The following is an 18718-nucleotide window of genomic DNA, read 5'->3' on the forward strand; positions in this document are numbered from 1 at the left end:
CTTCTTGTTTCGTGTTCTTCTGGGTTTGTATCCTGATGTTTGAAATGTACTTATTGTAAGTTGCTTTGGACAAAAGCGACAGCTAAATGACATATAATGTAATGCAATGATGCGTGGATGCGGTGGATGCTCTGAATGCAGTTGATGCGGTTGCTGCGGTGCATCTGGTGGATGTGGTTGCTGCGGTGAATGTGGTAGATGCTCTGGGTGCGGTTGATCCGGTTGATCCGGTGGATGCAGTGGATGCTCTGGATGCGGTGGATGCAGTTGATGTGGTTGATGCTGTGGATGCTCTGAATGCAGTTGATGTGGTTGATGCTGTGGATGCTCTGAATGCGGTTGATGTGGTTGATGCGGTGGATGCGGTGGATGCAGTTGATGTGGTTGATGCTGTGGATGCTCTGAATGCGGTGGATGTGGTTGATGTGGTTGATGCGGTGGATGTAGCGGATGCTGTGCATGCGGTTGATGTGGTGGATGCTCTGGATGCGGTGGATGCGGTTGATGTGGTTGATGCTGTGGATGCTCTGAATGCGGTGGATGTGGTTGATGTGGTTGATGCGGTGGATGTAGCGGATGCTGTGCATGCGGTTGATGTGGTGGATGCTCTGGATGCGGTGGATGCGGTTGATGTGGTTGATGCAGTGGATGCTCTGGATGCGGTGAATGCGGTTGATGCGGTGGCTGCTGGTAAGGGGCCTGGGTTCTTGGAGGGATTGAAAAAAGGATGTAAACTATTATGTATGTGCAGGATACCTTTACAATGGTGGGTCAGACTTTTGCCATATTGAGCCCTGAGTTTCTACCTCTGTCCCAACTAGCAGTGCTTGTGCCACTACTGAGATGATATCCCTTTGCCAATAGCAGTTTGACCTGGATAGAAGTGTACAAATGTCGCATATGCTGACTAGGCTTAATGTTTTAAAACCCCTCCTTTGAGGTCAAATAAAAAACAATTCCAGGTTTTGTCAACCACCAAAAATCTTCTCATATGAAATAAGTCTTATCATTTATTTTAATTGAGGGGTATAAATAAATAAACCAGAATAAAGACCAGTTGTATGGGTGAGAAAAGGGGAATAGAAGGTCCAGTCCAATCATGCCACTTGTTTGATAAACCGTTTGACATTAAAGTATTTATTTAGGTCACAAAAACATTTCCAAAGGTCTTTGTGGCCTCAAGTCTATTTGTCACCAAATATTCATTTTGCTAAGACTTTGATTCTTTCTTGATGCATGTGTTTTCAAAACAACAACAATGTGCAACCTGTGCAAAACAAAATTAGTGCACATATGTATGAGCCATCTCATACTGATAATCAAAAGTTATTTTCATGGGCTTAGTTGGGGGTTTGCTGTCTAGTCTTGATTTAAGAGTTAGGTAAGGGGGGAAGCAGGATCTGCCAAGCAGGCAGACACGAGTCTGACAGGATGGGGAGTCAGTTTCTGTCCTGGCTGAGGAATGTAAGGTCTGCGGGTCAACTAGAAGATTTACCAGCCAAAGGGGGGTTAGAGACACACCAACACTATTCAACATACACACTCTGTTTACGATGTTTACGTTAAGTCAGGAGTCTGGACATTGGATGTGACCGGATCTTAGATGCGGGAGGTGGAAGGTCCTCCTCTACGCCAGTTTAGGGCCAATAGAAATATTTCCTTCTCTGTCTTTCAAGGGTTATAAAACATGATGTTCTTGCTGATGTTAGGGAGTTGTTCTTCCGGCCTGTGTGCTGCCTGAACTGCTCCTGCCTTTGCAAACGCAGCGCTGATACTTGACCTCTGATCTGACAAATACATTTCCCAGAACGAGAGAAGTCGTTCGGCTGAATTTTTGATAACCCCGACCAGGCTCCAATTCTTGAACACGTATTCTTACAATTTGGTGACCTCGACGTGATTTGCTGACCTGGACAAAGAAAGACGGGGACGTCCGTTTTCCGGACCGAGCTGAAAGGACCGGCGGCGTGGTTCAGCATTGACAACAGGCGCGCAAAACAGAATCAGGTGAGCAGACAACCTTTTGTTCTAAATGAATAAAATGTCTGTGATTGGATACTTCTAAAAAGATTTGTTGTCAACTGCAGAATTCGTCTCTGTCCATTGACTGAATAAGGTCGTTATAAGACCACTAAATTTAAAACTAAATTAAAAAAATTCCTGTTGATCACATGTAAAGTATAAGCACATACTCACACTGAATTCAACGTTAGGGTAAGTGAATAAGTGTCCATAGGTTTAGGGATTTAGGTAAAAATATATATACTCTTAGTCTGTAGAAATCCAAGTTACAATCCGTGTGGTACGTAGATACCTCTGGTAACTGCAGTCCCACGTTTGCATGCAGTGGACTGGCAGTTTAGAATAGTGTAGGGGTTTAGGTTTAGGGACTTAGGTAAATATATGAAGAGTTTAAAAAGGAACGACGGGGCTCACTTGAGTTCCCTGAGGTCGACTCTTAGTCTGTAGAAATCCAAGTTGCAATCCGTGTGGTACGTAGATACCTCTGGTGACTGGGGTCCCACGTTTGCATGTCGTGGACTGGCAGTTTAGAATAGAGCAGGGATTTAGGTAAATTTATGTTAATCTTAGTCTGTAGAAATCCAAGTTGCAATCCGTGTGGTACGTAGATACCTCTGGTGACTGGGGTCCCACGTTTGCATGTCGTGGACTGGCAGTTTAGAATAGAGCAGGGATTTATGTTAATCTTAGTCTGTAGAAATCCAAGTTGCAATCCGTGTGGTACGTAGATACCTCTGGTCCTGCAGTCCTACTCGTGTGATTCTTGGACTGGCAGGTTAGAATATTAGATGAAGAAATAAGGACACTGGGAAAGATTTGTTGTTTTTCATACTGGGAAATGTGTGGGTGGTTGGTGTAACTCCTGGTGTTTTACCGAACCTGGAAGCTGGGCGTATCAGGACTTGAAAAAGGACTGAGAATCCGACAGTGAAAAGTGTTTGACCGGATTACACATCTGTGGGGATATGTATTAAAGGGTAAAAGGGAAAATCATAGTTAAATGATGGTGGTATAAATACGAGAGAAATAAAACAATACGAGTGAACTGGTGTTATAAGCCTCAACAATCGAGCGCTGTATTCCTCTAATACAGTAGAAGGTTCTTGATTGGGTTCACAGTATTGGGCATTGAGTCCTTTCTCTTGTGTTCAAAAACCACGTGTGAATAAATAAATAACCTGTGATGAAAATGGAGGAAACCATAACGATATGGGAGAGGTGTAAAGAAGGTTTAAAGAAGGTGTAAAGGTGTAAAGAAGGTAAATAAGGGTTTCGCCCTATTTAAGACTTATAAGAGACATATGGATAAAACCCTAGAAAAAGATAGGAAATGTGTAACAAAAATATGTGAAGTGGGTTGCACAGAGGCAGGAAAGAGGAATGTTGGAAGGGAGACAGATTCTCAACCAACAGGCGAGCAGCTGCAGGACCATCTTAGGATGGCGAGAAGAGGAAAAGACCATGCGCATGCGCTCCTTGCCGTTAAGGGGAGATTTTGTGGAAAAGAGAAGAAAAGTGCAGAAAAGGCAGATGAGTTCTTAGTGGACTGTAGAACATTTCTGGGAGAAATAAATGCGGTATTCGTGAGTAAGACGGCAATGCAGTTGCCGCAAACCAAAGCAGGAGAGGAGAAAGTGCATGAGACCGGTTGTAAATCTAGTGCGCCTCCTCCCTACTCGACAGGCCCATATGCGGAGGCTAATCGGTTGTTAAATGAACCACATCAGATGCCACTGAGGCAAGGGAAAGCTACTAATCCAGGAGAATCTCAGGTTTTGGTAGTTCAAAAAGGGTTGTTACAGGTAACCCCATATCCACATGAAGAGAATGATGGAGTGGAGAAGGTTTCTGCTTTTCTCTCAGAGACGGTACAATATTTGGAGGACAGGCCCCAGCCGGAGCCTGTCGATTGGAGTAATCCTAACACACCACAGGGTCACTCGACAGTCGTAAAGAAGCGGCAACCCGAGCACAGACCTATGACCTCATTTAATGTAGGGGGAGGAAGAGTTGCAGGAGAAGAAACTTTGTTAGAAGTCATAGCCCAGGCAGAGCGGCAATCAATCACCCGGCGTGGACAGGATGAGCGGGGGAGGCAGGTTGAGTCAGAGGAAGATGAGCCTGTCCCTGCAGATGATTGGGACGAGGAATTTCAGGAGCATGGAGCAGAGCTAGAGTCACAAAAACCACATCTACTCCGATGGAGCGCCATGAGACAGGGGGGTTAAGAGGTAATAGGAACAGATATTATCAGGGGAATGCAGCCAGAGCGAATGTGCATCAATGTAATGATTTGAAACCTAAGTCAGAAATCAGACGGGATGCTCCGGCCTCTCATCAACTACCACTGTTAACGGCTATTTGTAATAATACTGTGATGAGTATCTCTCAACAGGTGACAGAGATCCTTTCTGGAGAAGAAGAAGGAGAGTGTGCACCAGTGGAGGTGGATGACTGGGTACTACGGAAAGTAGCCAGATTCAGTTGGACTGATCCCCGCTGGGAAGGTCCATACAAAGTTGCAGAAGTAACCACGCACTGTGTGAAAGTGTGGTTAAAAGAGGACAAATTAAGTAATTGGATCACAACTGCGTCCCAGCAAATGGACACCGCTGACTGTGTGGCCTGTGCAGGTGCAAGAGCCAGCCTATGGACAGTGCCCTCGGTCCTTAGCCAGGCCGGTAACATTGACTGCCTGATAGAATTACATACTAAAGAGAATCCAAGTGAAGGTTGCAAGTCGTGGGTAACTATTTTTCCAGGATCACAACCACAAGCAATCCCTCCCATGTTCACTCCCATAAGTGGCGATTATACCTGTTTCACTAAGCATCTTAAAGGGGGACTGAACGTAGGTTCCTTAACCGATTCATGGTGCAATGTGACATTTGATGTAACCACCTGGACAAATATGACCAAATTGACCCAGGCCCGCTCTGATATCTACTGGTACTGCGGCGGTAGGAGATTACTTAATGTACTGTCAGCTGAGTGGATGGGGAAATGCACCTCAGTTTCCCTCATCGTTCCGCTGAAAATAGTTCCAATAACCGCTGAAACATTGAGCAACGAGGCAAAAAGACGTAATTCATTCAGTCGCAGTAAAAGAGAATTTAGCTTAACAGAAGGATCCCCTGTTTATTTCGATGCTATTGAGGTGCCGAGAGGGGAACCTGATCAATACAAGTTAACGGATCAGATAGCGGCCGGATGGGAATCATTGTTCCCTTTTATAACTGTAAACAAAAATGTGGATCGACTAAATTATGTACATTTCAATATCCAGCGGCTCACCAATATGACGAGAGATGCTCTGGAAGGGGTGCACAGCCAACTATCGGCCACCTCATTGATGACTTACCAGAACCGGATGGCTTTGGATATGTTATTAGCTGAGAAAGGAGGAGTGTGTGCGATGTTTGGCCAAGCGTGCTGCACTTTTATCCCCAATAACACCGCCCCAGATGGATCCTTTACTAGAGCATTACACGGACTCAGAGCCATGTCTGTTGAATTAGCTGAACACTCTGGTATAGACGGCACCGTCGGTAATTGGTTTGGTAAATACTTTGGACAATGGAAGGGCTTCTTCCTGTCAGTTTTTCGGACCTTAGTAATCGCAATAGTGGTTTTTGCCCTTTGTGGATGCTGCTGCATCCCCTGTATCAGACAACTATGTCTCCGAGGCATCACCTCTGCAATAGATGCTAAAATACCCCTGCCATACCAGATGGCTTTGTTACATGAGAGGATCCAATTGTTAGGGCCGGAGGAGATTGGAGAGGAGATAGGTATGGTAAGAACCGACTTCGAGGGACCTGAAGAAGAAATCCTTTTAGGTTCAACATTCCTGTCCGCGTGATCTGCTAACTGTTGCACACATCATATATAGTGGATGCATACACGTAGATGGTGTGATATTTTTGGGCTAGGATGTATTCTGTGTCTATTATACTCGGTTTAGATGTGGTGTAGATTTTTTGTACTGTTTAGGGATTTCCAGGACTGCTGCATTCACCCTTATTCACTGATATAGATATTTAGCGTTTAGATTGGTGGTTTCTTTTGATTTTTTTTGGTTTACATAATGAATTATGTAAAAAGGGGGAATTGATAATCAAAAGTTATTTTCATGGGCTTAGTTGGGGGTTTGCTGTCTTGTCTTGATTTAAGAGTTAGGTAAGGGGGGAAGCAGGATCTGCCAAGCAGGCAGACACGAGTCTGACAGGATGGGGAGTCAGTTTGTGTCCTGGCTGAGGAATGTAAGGTCTGCGGGTCAACTAGAAGATTTACCAGCCAAAGGGGGGTTAGAGACACACCAACACTATTCAACATACACACTCTGTTTACGATGTTTACGTTAAGTCAGGAGTCTGGACATTGGATGTGACCGGATCTTAGATGCGGGAGGTGGAAGGTCCTCCTCTACGCCAGTTTAGGGCCAATAGAAATATTTCCTTCTCTGTCTTTCAAGGGTTATAAAACATGATGTTCTTGCTGATGTTAGTTAGTTGTTCTTCCGGCCTGTGTGCTGCCTGAACTGCTCCTGCCTTTGCAAACGCAGCGCTGATACTTGACCTGTGATCTGACAAATAAATTTCCCAGAACGAGAGAAGTTATTCGGCTGAATTTTTGATAACCCCGACCAGGCTCCAAATCTTGAACACGTATTCTTACAATACTGATAAAACATTTTTTATCTGTATTAGCGGCTGCAAAGAGCCTGCTTAAATCTTTTCCAAACAGGGTTGCAGACATCATACCGCCACTTTTAATTTTTGCTCAATATTGAGCTTGGACCTGTATTTTGTTTTGACAGAGGCAACAGCAGTCTCTGTACTTTGTACCTTTGTAATATGGGAATCTCTCAATAAAGTTCTTGAAACGGGTGACGGTGGTGCATGGAGTAGAAAGGGTGCGCTGGGAACTGTAAGGTTGGCGGTTCAAACCCCAGCTGCTCCATGTCCCATGTCGAAGTGTCCCTGAGCAAGACACCTAACCTCTAACTGCTCCCCAGGAAAAATGTAAAAACCATGGGTTAAAAATGTAATGTAAATCGTTTTGGATAAAAGCGTCTGCTAAATGACCTGTAATGTAATAAAATAAGTCTGTATTTCCCCATGCGCACCATCTGTAATGAAACTGGGACCCACTAGAGGGTCACAGACCGATGCCGCTGTCAACTTGTTGAGTGTTTGAGGGCTCTTTTGCAGTTTGGGCCCTTTATGAACCCTTTCCGTAACTTCGCCCAAGGGAATTACAGACAAGTACAATATGACTTTAACAATGGGATAACCAGTGGAAGCATTAGCAGTTATTTAGTAGAGCTATATTGAATTGTATACACCATTTTGTCTCTTGAACTGAGTCCCCCATTGACCCAAATACTTCATCCCTGCAACATTTGCACAGTAGTTTCTCTCACCATGGAAACATATGGACATACATATGTGTTTTAACGTACTTATCGGGTTACATTGTTAATTCTTGCTAGTATGTTTTTTTAATCTTATTTTACTTGAATTATCTTATTTTATTCATATATTTTTTTCTTATATTGCACTAATGCACCAAGTCAAATTCCTCTATGGGTGACATATGTGGCAATAAATGGCTTCTGATTAAAACAATAAGGATAAAATAAATAAAAAACCTGCATGAAATCAGACAATGTTTACAAATATATTCATTGAATATTTAATTTGCATGCTGCAGCGAAGGGCTGTTCCATTCATTTTCACACCATCTAAAGCCTTGTCAGACTCTCACACTCAACCATTTAAGTTAACATTTAAGTCCCTGAGGGTTCAGGGTTTAGGGGGGACATTGGGATGCGTCCACAGTTTTGGTTGTGATGTAGTGGGGTCATTTAAACACACTGGACCTCTGGAGCTGGACAGTTTAGTCATACCTTCATTCTTTTGGTTGTGAGCACATTCCCTGTCCCATTCAGAGGAAACAAAAACTGACTAAAGTTTATAGGTCAACTTCGCAAGATAGTCAGCACGAGAACTTTAAATAGGTGAAGATGGTGTGTTGCTATGCAACAGCGAGTTAGCTAGCATCACAAAACTCAGTTGATGATTCACAAAACTTTGAAAAGCGAAATTTAAATAAAGGTATATTTAGCTTGCAGCATTGCTTCATTTCCCCCGCTGGAACCTATTTACGAGCTTCCTCTTCTTTTTACAGCACCATATAATTAAAATGCGCACGTTTGACATTGGAATTCCGGGATAAAAACAGAGACAACACTGGTTCATGATCCTTGTGTAAGGAGTCAAACCATCGCGGCCTACATTTCCCACAATTCCACGCGGTCCGATCCTGAACGAGTGCGTCCCCGTCGCGTGTACGCCGTGAAAAGCGAAGCTTTGACTGCAATGAGAGCCGAGCGTCATTAGACTTGACGGTGAGGAGACGTCTTGCTTCTCCGCACACAGCCCAGACATGAGCAGCCGCAGAAGGAGGCCCGCCGAGCAGCTACACGGTGAGCGGCCGAGGCTTACTGCTGCTTAAAACATGATACTGTGTAATATACCTGGAAATGTTACTCCAGAAATACCATAAGTTGCAGATGAATTGTTATCTTGTTGATAATGTAATAAGTGAACAATCTATAAATTAGGGTTCTAACACACCTGCTGCTGTTATTATTATCGAGCGCAAATATCAAATACAAGCCTAAAAACTTTATTCGTAACAAGCCGAACGTGTCCTAAAACACCGCTGTGTGCGTTCTCCAGTTTAAAAATGACAAGGGGGGCCGTTGTGCTTGTTCGGCCTGACGTCATTTCGGTTTCGTGTCGGTGACGTCGCATCGATTACACGGCGCGAGGACGCGCGCATGCGCGCGCCAATATGGCCTCTGTTTTTATCTCGAAATGTCATACATACAAATACAGCGCTAATTATAATACGTTACACATTTTCTTTCTTTTGCTTCGCTTTATTTAGGTTACACTCAACGAAAGAAAATACATCGGGTCTTTCATGGTCGATGCTATAATACCCCATAAGTCAATAGCTGCCTCAACTTTTCGCTATTTTCTTTCACTCTGAACCTTCACGTCTTCTTCACACTGATGGACAAAACTATGAGTCAAAACGTACAAAGGTTGAAAACAACCTCTTTCTAAACATGCATTAATTATTGTTAACACAATCACTACACTACTTTTCTATTTTACTATGTTAGGCCTTCAAGAAAAAAAAAAGAAAAACAGAAAGAGGAAATGAAACTAGACCCAAAAGTGTGTGAAGGTGCTGTTCACCAGTCTAAAAGGAGAAGTAAAGGTTATTGTCCTTTCTCGTCTCATCAAGCCAGCGGTTTTTTGGCACTTATTCATTCATCATGGTTCTGTCTAGTAAGATTGAATCAATCGAAGGGCGTTTTTTTACCCCTTACTTTATTGGTGTCATGCCTCTGGTTTTCCTTCAGAACAAATCCAACTGTTGTCAGGCTGCCTGAGGCAGTTTTTGGTATATTTTCTTCCCCAATCATGAAAAATAAAAATATCTCCCCAAGACAGTTCACACCCTTAAAACACAGTACAAGTTCAGCAATCTGTTACATCACAATGGAGACAGAAGTCACATTCAAATACACAAAGACTGCATGTGCAGCATGAATGGGGCCTTTTACGTTTGCCTTAAAAGATTCAACAGTTGCTCCACAGGAGTGAGCTCTGCGTTGCTTTTCATCTCCGCAGGAGGCAAGTATGTGATCAATGTTGACTGTTGTTGTTGGAGTTGTTTGGTCTCTGCTGCACACACGACAATCAGCGGCAAAAGAAAGTGGTGGCTGCTTCAATTTGGAGACTTGCTCCACCTGCAGGCAACAAATCTTACAGCCACTTCTGCTTTTTCCCTCGTGTCTGTATGTGTTTTCATCTCAACACTTTCACCAGCTTTTAGCTAAAATACGTTGTTACAGATTCAACATAATTGAGTCACATATTTCTCCAGCGGATGTTAAATTCTTGGCTAAAAACTGGTTAACTAGTGGCTGTAAAACACTAATTGTTCAAGATTTTGTAAATAAATGTGTACTTTTTCTGCTCTTGGTCAAGTAATTCTTACTGATAATTAACTGATACACAGTTGATAACGGCTAAAATAACAATCAGTCAGAATGTAATAAGTTTCACCAAACCCTTTTGCACTGACTAACCCCCCCTGATGGTCAACGGCAGGTGTGTTTGCACCCACGTTCTCCAAAGCTTATGGAAATCTGGTGTGTGACGCTTGCACCAACTCGCCCGGAACAAACGGCACAAACAGCAGTCAGTTCGTCTGCCGCAACTGCCACTACGATCTGGTCAGCATCCCGTTGTAACGAGCACTTTATAACAAACCATGTGTGAATTACTTACACTGTGTAATACATAACATGATTTATTTTCTCCCAACAGAGCAATGGTACATTGTTCCACAACCACGTTGAGTAAGGTTTTTTATTTATTATATATTTATGTACACATATATATTGCTGACTAATGAAGAGGCTCTTTTTTTCAAGAAGTTGATGTAAATTTGTTATTATTCAAATTGAAGACTCTAAAACTGTCTCCAGAGATGATGAACTTTGCAACGCCTCTCTTCTAAACGTTGTCATTCTCGTGTAATAAATTCAAAAATTGGACCGTCTGGAAGGAGATAAATCCATCTAAAAGTAGAATGAGCCATCGTATAATCTTTTGAACTATTTACTTTGTTTCCCTGTCGTGTGTTGTGTATGTGTGTGATGCTGTTGCCAGGGCCCTGGTGTACACAGTGTGCCCCCTCTTGCCCTACATCATTGGTCTGATATTCACGTTGAAGACGCACTCCCACATTTATGGCATCCATTTTGGAGAGGGACAGGGTAGGCGCCTCGCTCTCATGAATCACAGCTGAAAGGATTGTTTGGTTGGTTTGAAGTGGGGTTGTCTTATGAGGGTGCTTGAGCAACCCTCCGTTTGGAGAAACAACCAGATTTTCCAGCACTGAAGCTAAATACTGTGCTGCTGTGGACGAGGACAGAAGCAAAATAGAGAAAAACTCAAAATAAGTGCTATAGACAAAACCAGTCATTTTATGTCGTATAAAACGTGAGTTTGTGGTTACCGCTTCATCTGTTTTTGTATTCATGTGGATTTTGTGTTATAAAGGATTAGTTTAGATTCAAGTCACACAGTAACACTAACTGAGTGAGGCAGCAGCAGACCAGGAGTGTTTTGTGTACTGAAAGCCAACATCACTGTTAAATAATTACTTTTTTAGGTTGCAAAAAATATATCTTTCTGCTGCAGGACATCATCTTGCCTCTGTGCTCATCTGGTACTTTTCTCCAAACTAGTGAAACGCTGATTAGATTAGATTAGATTAGATTAGATTCAACTTTATTGTCATTGCACAGGGTACAAGTACTGAGGCAACAAAATGCAGTTTAACATCCAACCAGAAGTGCAAAAAGTGCAGAGTATGTGCATATGTAAAGTGTAATAAGTGAATAAATAGATATGTACAGTAAGAAATAGTTGTGCAATATGAACAGTAAGAAATGGATATGCAATATGAACAGTAAGAAATGGATATGTAATAACAGTGCAAATGTTGGCAGGAGGAGGGTGTGTGGCAGTCAAGCCAGGGTGGAGGGGGAAGTACAGTCACTGAGGGAGATGTGTGGGGGTGGGGGGCAGAGTTCAGAGTTCAGGGGGGGCAGAGTTCAGTAGAGTGACAGCCGCAGGGATGAAGCTGTTCCTGAACCTACTGGTCCGGGAACGGAGCACCCTGTAGCGCCTCCCAGGGGTGAGGAGGGCAAACAGTCTGTGGCTGGGGTGAGAGCTGCGCCCTCCAGACATATCTTGCTCTGGACGGCCTCGATGGTGGGGAGTGAGGAACCGGTGATGTGTTGGGCAGTTTTCACCACCCTCTGCAGTGATTTACGGATCTACTAACTTTGGATAAATACCTCATCCAACCCGACTTCAAAACATCCAAGCTATCCGTAATGGCCAACACAACCTTGTATCATGCATTATTCCACTACAACACAATGAATTGATTACCAAGGCCAATACAACCTCTGTGTGTGTGTGTGTGTGTGTGTGTGTGTGTGTGTGTGTGTGTGTGTGTGTGTGTGTGTGTGTGTGTGTGTGTGTGTGTGTGTGTGTCCCGGTGGAGGTCTCTGCTCATCATGGCCACTTTGCTCACGTCTGCTTGTGCGGATCTCGCCACCGAGCACATCCAGCCAATTCTGAACCAGCCCAACGTCTCTCAGGTCAGGAGGTCGACGCCTCTGAGCGACTCCGTGTTGTTGTGGTTGTTGTCCTCCGACGGTCCTAACCTTCACTCTCTTTCTCCAGTATTTCATTGGCGTGACATTTCTTGCAATGGTTCCTGAGATCCCAGAGATTGTGAATGGGATTCAGTTTGCCCTCCAAAACAATATCAGTCTCAGGTAAAATCCTGTAAGACAAGGGAGGCACTCATTTAAAAGAAGGGACATTTTTAATGATCTGTCTTTTCTCAGCTTGGAGGTGGGAAGCTGCATTGCTGTTCAGGTCTGCATGCTGCAGATTCCAATCCTCGTATTATTTAATGCCTGCTATGTAAGACACCCTTCAGTTTGATCATTGATTCCTTCTCAGAAATACCCACTGTTTTCTGTTCTATAGTCTCTGTAATCATATCCGTCCTAACAGGACGTGGGATTTGTGCTATTGTTGAGTGACATACACCTGTGGGCGAGTATCTTCAGTGTGATTCTTGTAAACTACATCTTCATGGACGGCAAGTCGGATTATTTCCAGGGTAAGTTTTCTGTTTTGCTCTCGTCCAAGAGGCCGGTTTAGCCATTTATCCAGATAGCTTTGCTGAGCTGTCAATGATTCTCAAGTTATTCTGCAAGAGTTCATGCCACAACAGTCCTTGGTGATTTCAAAATATCAAACAAAAAATGTCGCCACATATTTATTGCATGGTCTGTTTTGTTTAACAATCGCTTCCAGAAAATGTAGGATGTTGGTTTGATGAAATGTAATCTTCTACATGTCGGTGTACGTGTTGCCTCCCCCACACAGGCACAGCTCTGGTGGTCGTATTCCTCATTCTGCTGGCTCTGTATTTCTTTGCTCCATCTCCACCGGGCTGCTGACCGGGCCACCAAATCTTTTTCAACCAAATTCACACGTTTGATTAAGCTCGAAGGAGTCTGAAAAGCAAATTTAACATCACTTCACTATTAATATAACTATTTCATGACATCATGGCTACATGATTGTGTGTGAATCCTGGCTTTATACGGGTATTTCATTCTTCATGCCGGTTTCTAAATTATACAGTTTACACATTTGGTTTTAATCTCAGGTAGCTGTTGTATGAATATTTAACCACTGTCAAATGTAGTTTGCAAGTTAAAATACTTAAGAACTGTGTGTCCTCAGACTCACAACTTCTTGTGATCTTTGTAAAAAAGTAGTTTTACAATGCGGTTTAATAATATAATGTTAAGTATCTGCACTGATATTTTGTTTAGGGTAATGCTATAATATATTTTGTATGCGTTTGAACTTAAACATGTTAAATGTCTGTGATAATAGTGATACTATTTTAGATAAAACACTGACACTATGGAAAATGTGGCACGGCTGGCTGTGCTAAGCAAGAAAAAGAACCTGATAATACAACAATTTGAAAAATTGGCTGCCTGTGTTTTTATTGTTGTACATACTACAGACAGGAATTACAAAATAATGTACATTACAGCCATAATTGCTTCTGAGCTTTTCTCCCGAGAGATCATGTAAAGTGGCATGTACAGCAAACTTTCATGCAAGAGACAGTTGAACTTTCATTAACATCCGGATGATGCAAACGCCTCAATCTTAAGTGAGGCCGTACATTTATCAAGTCTGAGCATGTAAGGAAGCTGCTTCATAAGATAAATAAGGCAATAACATGTCAAGCGTAAAAGTAATTCAGTTTGAGTTTCCTTATGAAAAGGGGCTTTATGATACTTAGAAGAGTTAGCTTAGTATTATACCAACAGTTACAGTGATGGTGTGAGATAAACGTTGACATTTAAACAACAGAGGACACAATAGGAGCAAAATCAGGCAACGGTGGGACAGGATACGAGCAGCTGCGAAGTTACCAGTATTTAACCGCAAAAGGTTTCATCGATGTGATCTCTGTATGCGCAGATCTGCTTTCACAAGAAGGACTGTGGTTGCCATGGTGAATGTTTGTGGAGCTCTTCAGACCGAGTCTGATCACAGTATTTCACATCCTGAGTACGCCTCAACTCTACCTTGTTACTAGATAAAACAATCCTGTGCCACTTATTTTAGTAGTAGTACCACAGCACACGGCGAAGTCCTTTCCTTACGTTACATTACAAATGGTTAAAATGGAGTTACGGCATGAACTGAACTAAAAAATGGAATGTGAAAAAAAACAAGGAGCTAATTTTTGCTACAATTGCAATAAAATAAAACAGCACCACAATGAGTAATAAGTAACAAATGTAAGTTATTGTAAATGTTATTTGAACGCCTTACTACTCATGAGCAGAAAGGTTCAGTAACAACGGCTCATGAGGTGAATCACAATCAAATTCTTTTTTTGAAAGGACTGAAAACCCCTTGACATTTAGGAAATTCAGAAAGCCCAAAACGTAGAAATAAAAAGGCCTGAGAATCACAGGAGATACTGGTGGGTGGATTAGCTTGTGACGTTTCCTTAATGTGGAATAATAACCAAAGAGGTACTTGAAGATTCACAGTGATGCCATATACAGATGTGTTAGACTGCTGAGTTATCTGCGCACGAGGCCCAACATGACGAGGGTGAACATTTAAAATTTGTACTGTACATTTATGATCACAGTTCAATATCGGCATTCTATCAGAAAGCCCTTAAAGCCAAAACACAGCGCTTTAAATAATTGACCTAGTTACAGTTTTGGATACCACTGTTATAACATCGGTTTACCAGCTGTGTGGCTCTTTTCAGATGAGCTGGTTGATGTCTAATCAACTACATGGAAATTTAGGTTAATAACCGCAAGGTTTGACACAACATTTATTTTGCCTCCCTGCTCACACGACAGAGGTGTATGGTAAATAAATCGTGAGGGATTCTTTTTTAATCAGTGCCATTTCATGACAGACTACTTCCTCCTGTCTCTGTGCGGTGTTCATTTCAGCCGCTGGATTAACGTCTGTGTCAGTCCCATGCTGAGCAGCTGAAGCGTGGACAGCTGAGCTAAGTGAGGGAACGTCTTCAGCAGTTTCTCCCAGGTCAGCTCCAGCAGGTTGGGCACCACCAACCACACTTTGTACAAGGAGCCGGACCTTCTGTTCCCATACATGTTGACGACACCACCGTGCACATACATGCAGCCCGCCTAGAGGATACAAACAGAGATTAGAACTGAAACAACTACCTGAGAGACTATTTTGCACCCCCAAATATTCTCTATTTCCAGTTTAACCAGTAGAAAACCTTTGGTTTTTCAGTTATCAAACCTGGACTGAATAGGTTTAAAAAAAAATTATGTAGATTTCTATCTCACCCAGTGCAGAAGAGAAATCTGCTGACCACATCAGATGTAAACAATTTACTAACCGGAGTGACTGCAGCACAGTGAAAATAGGCCGGTTCAGGCATCGCTGCAAGCAGCTTGGTCCACTGAAATGTCTGCAGGTTGATTTTCCACAGGTCGGAGAGGATCAGCTCTCCGTTATAACCCCCACATATAAACACCTCTGGAGGTGGAAAGAGAGCAAGACAGTCAAGGTAAAAGCACTTCAGAAAGTTGTGTCCAGAAGATGCTGCGTTAAATAGTCCTTACCATCTTTGACCTGCACACAGCTGTGACAACGGCGAGCAGCAGGAAATCCTGTCATGATAATGACAAAGTAAATTCAATGTATAGTCCACGAGAAAAAAAAAGAAAAAGAAAAAAGGACAGAAAGTGGATCACAAACCTATTCTTCCGTGGGGTTGGGTGACCATTTCCTCCCAGTAATTTGTCTCCAAGTTATATGCATGAATCTGTTGAAGACGAATGGTATAATTAAGTAAAAAGTAGTAAATGGCAGCACACTATTATCAAACTATCTTCCTGCTTCTCTCACCTTGTCCAGTGAATATGACATCAAGGAAGTCCCACCTCCTAAAATGTATATTCTCTGTCCATCATGAGCTAGTTCGTGTCTGTACCTGTAAAGTTGTGCACTCATTCTTAGTCCATTTCAAAGTACAGCGTGAAGCTTTAACCAATTAAATAACTTCCTAGATTTTTCCGAACATGGTTAACTCCTTTTCCTTTCAGGCGCATTAAATACTTTTTGCCCTCCCAGTAAAAATCAATCTCTCTCTCTCTCTCTCTCTCTCTCTCTCTCTGAAAACAGAATAAGGGCAAAAGCCTGAAAAAAATATACAGTCAATACTCCAAGTGCCTATATTTGCATACTGCTTGTCGTCTCACCTCTCCTCCGGTAGATCTGATGGTGCATTGTTGGGTTTGAGCTGGGTCCACTCTTGGGTGGTCAGGTCCAGCCTGTGCAGGTCAGTACTGTAAAGGTAGCCTGTTGTCCCACCAAACACGTAGAGGCAGCCATTGATGATGACCATGGCCTGCAATGGGAGAACGCTTGTAGATGTTGTTCTGCGGAATACAGAGCTACGAATTCCTGCCGAATACTTTAAAATGTAAGAAGACAGAGAATAAGCAGCTGCACAGAGACAAAGACCGTCACCTGTCCGTAGACCTTGTTGGGTTTCTTCCCCCTGCAGTTGAGCAGGTTCCATCTTTTGTACTGAACATTACAAACATGGACGTCATTGCCGTTGTTTTCACCGAATGGAATCCCAGTGCCGCCAAATACCAGCAGGTTGTTGCCATGGAAAACAGCTGAGATGGAGAGATAACATAAAAAACAGGCATTTCTATATTACAGTTTGACAGCTTGCTTAGAACCCGTACAAGGTGGGTTAAAATCTATATAGTGGAACATTTCACTTCCTGAAGCTTTAAATTGCAGCTTACAAAATACGGTATTAAAGGTCGACTGAGACTTTTGACCACTACTGACACCAAGGATGCAGTGTTTTGATGAATTGGTGTATTGCTTGTTTCCCATGTTTAACCAGCATGCACATAAAAGGACAACATGTGGTTTTGTGCAGGAGATTAATTCTCCAATCCTTACCTGACATCAAGGCCAGCTCTGTGGGCATGTAACCCTCCGTCTGGACTTGTTGCCAGGTGGCCGTGACAAAATGAAATCGCCAAAGCTCCCTGAAAAGAGGGTAGTCCTCATTCTCTGACCCGCCCGCCTCCTCAAAATCTGGGTTGTAGCCTCCAAACACATACAGGTTGGTGCTGTCCGCGACGCAGCGGTGTCCGCTCCGGGCCGGGGGAACGCTATGTCCTGTGGGGGAGACGAGCAGGTTGGAGACAGACCGAATGGGAGAGTCAGTGGGATGATGTAAGCATGGGACATCGCGAAGCATCAATGTCAGACAAGTTAACACCAAATTACTTTAAAGTAAAAGGGAAGGACAACAAGTATGAAACATGGCCGGGATCACTCAGTCACACAGACACAGTTTATCTTCGGCCTTCAGATATTGAGGTCATAGTCTCAGCACCTTCTCTTAGAAACCTGTTGGGGATCCGCAGGTTAGGGCAGGAAGGGGAGAAGATGCGCCGAGCCTGAAGCCACCGTGCCCGCTTCTTGGAGCCTGTGTCAAATCAGTCATCACACACGTGACCGGAAAGAGACACGTGCAGAGACAAAGTTATTGCACCTGCACTTCCGGGGTTTATCATCAGAACTAGTCGGTACCGTTAATAGTGTCTCTCATGGCCGTCTGGGTGTCCATGGTGACGGTTTATGTCTCCAATTAAAACATTCACATTCAACGTATTGTTGATTTGTTAGGCCAGCGATCGGCACACATTTGTGGAGTTCACACGGAGAAAAGAAGGCTGCTTGACTGCACACAATTATTTTCCAATAATTACTAAATGGTCCCGGAGAAATAAAGCTTAATGTGTCCCCGGCATGAAGCTAGTGCTCGCTGCCTCTTCCTCCTCTCCACCTTTTCTAAGAGACCTGCTCGTTCCCTGACTGGTACTTTCTGCTAGCTTCCGTAGCCTCGTTAGCTAGCTAGCCCTGACCGCAGCTGACTCGCTGACACGGAGAAGGAATAAACCACTAGTGGTGTTTCTCAGGTAGCTTTGTGCAGGTCGCGTGCTCCGGGGAGCGGTGCGTTGAGTTTACTCACGGGAGTCGCGGCTGAGGGGTCTCCACGACAGTTTCTCAAACCTATTGAGCTGATTGATGTTTCCTTCGCGTTCGGGCGACGACATCTCGACGGAGATGTCGAGGGGGGGGCTCACATCCACACCCAGACCTGGACCCGGAACCCGCTTCGCGAGCTGCAGCGATCACACCAGAACAAACAAATAAAATAACAATAGCCAGCGGGGCACATCTGCTGCTGCTGCTGCTGCCCCGCAGCGTCACAGCCAGCTGTCCCTCAACCGACCAATCAGAGGAGCGGAGACCTCCTCGTGTCGCGTTCAAGAGCCCCACGGTGATGTTTATGTTTCGCAAAGCGGAAGCGTCTCAGAATATTGAAGTGCAATGTATAAAATCGCATTTCAAGAATAGCCGAAAGCAGACAAGGGTCTGAC

General features: G+C 43.5%; 2 protein-coding genes and 1 long non-coding RNA gene across 4 annotated transcripts; 2 read left to right on the forward strand and 1 right to left on the reverse strand.

Moving 5' to 3' along the window:
- The first annotated feature begins 1315 nt into the window (after positions 1-1315).
- Positions 1316-7688, forward strand: LOC144391096 (uncharacterized). Its single transcript, XR_013454971.1, has 2 exons — positions 1316-2007; positions 4418-7688. It is a non-coding gene; the product is annotated as an uncharacterized LOC144391096 (long non-coding RNA).
- Positions 7689-8367: 679 nt separating this feature from the next.
- LOC120812734 (uncharacterized) lies at positions 8368-13709 on the forward strand. The gene is made up of 8 exons (XM_078097649.1): positions 8368-8512; positions 10218-10342; positions 10437-10468; positions 12190-12286; positions 12372-12466; positions 12539-12617; positions 12711-12819; positions 13089-13709. Exons 1-8 carry the CDS (start codon positions 8473-8475, stop codon positions 13160-13162), a joined length of 651 nt encoding a protein of 216 aa, XP_077953775.1. The 5' UTR covers positions 8368-8472; the 3' UTR covers positions 13163-13709.
- Positions 13698-18581, reverse strand: LOC120812733 (kelch domain-containing protein 10-like). 2 transcript variants are annotated; one of them, XM_040168901.2, is made up of 10 exons: positions 18307-18581; positions 17668-17760; positions 17226-17447; positions 16773-16927; positions 16502-16650; positions 16149-16233; positions 15999-16065; positions 15863-15910; positions 15637-15776; positions 13698-15415 (listed from the first exon to the last, which is right to left on the reverse strand). In XM_040168901.2, the coding sequence occupies exons 1-10, from the start codon at positions 18389-18391 to the stop codon at positions 15206-15208; spliced, it is 1254 nt and encodes a 417-aa protein (XP_040024835.1). In that variant the 5' UTR covers positions 18392-18581; the 3' UTR covers positions 13698-15205. The 2 variants fall into 2 exon arrangements, with proteins under 2 accessions (XP_040024835.1, XP_040024836.1); XM_040168902.2 differs by lacking the exon at positions 17668-17760 and having other exon boundaries at positions 18307-18572.
- Between the last annotated feature and the right edge of the window lie 137 nt (positions 18582-18718).

Source organism: Gasterosteus aculeatus, chromosome Y (genome assembly GCF_964276395.1).
Source record: "Gasterosteus aculeatus chromosome Y, fGasAcu3.hap1.1, whole genome shotgun sequence".
NCBI lineage: Eukaryota > Metazoa > Chordata > Actinopteri > Perciformes > Gasterosteidae > Gasterosteus > Gasterosteus aculeatus.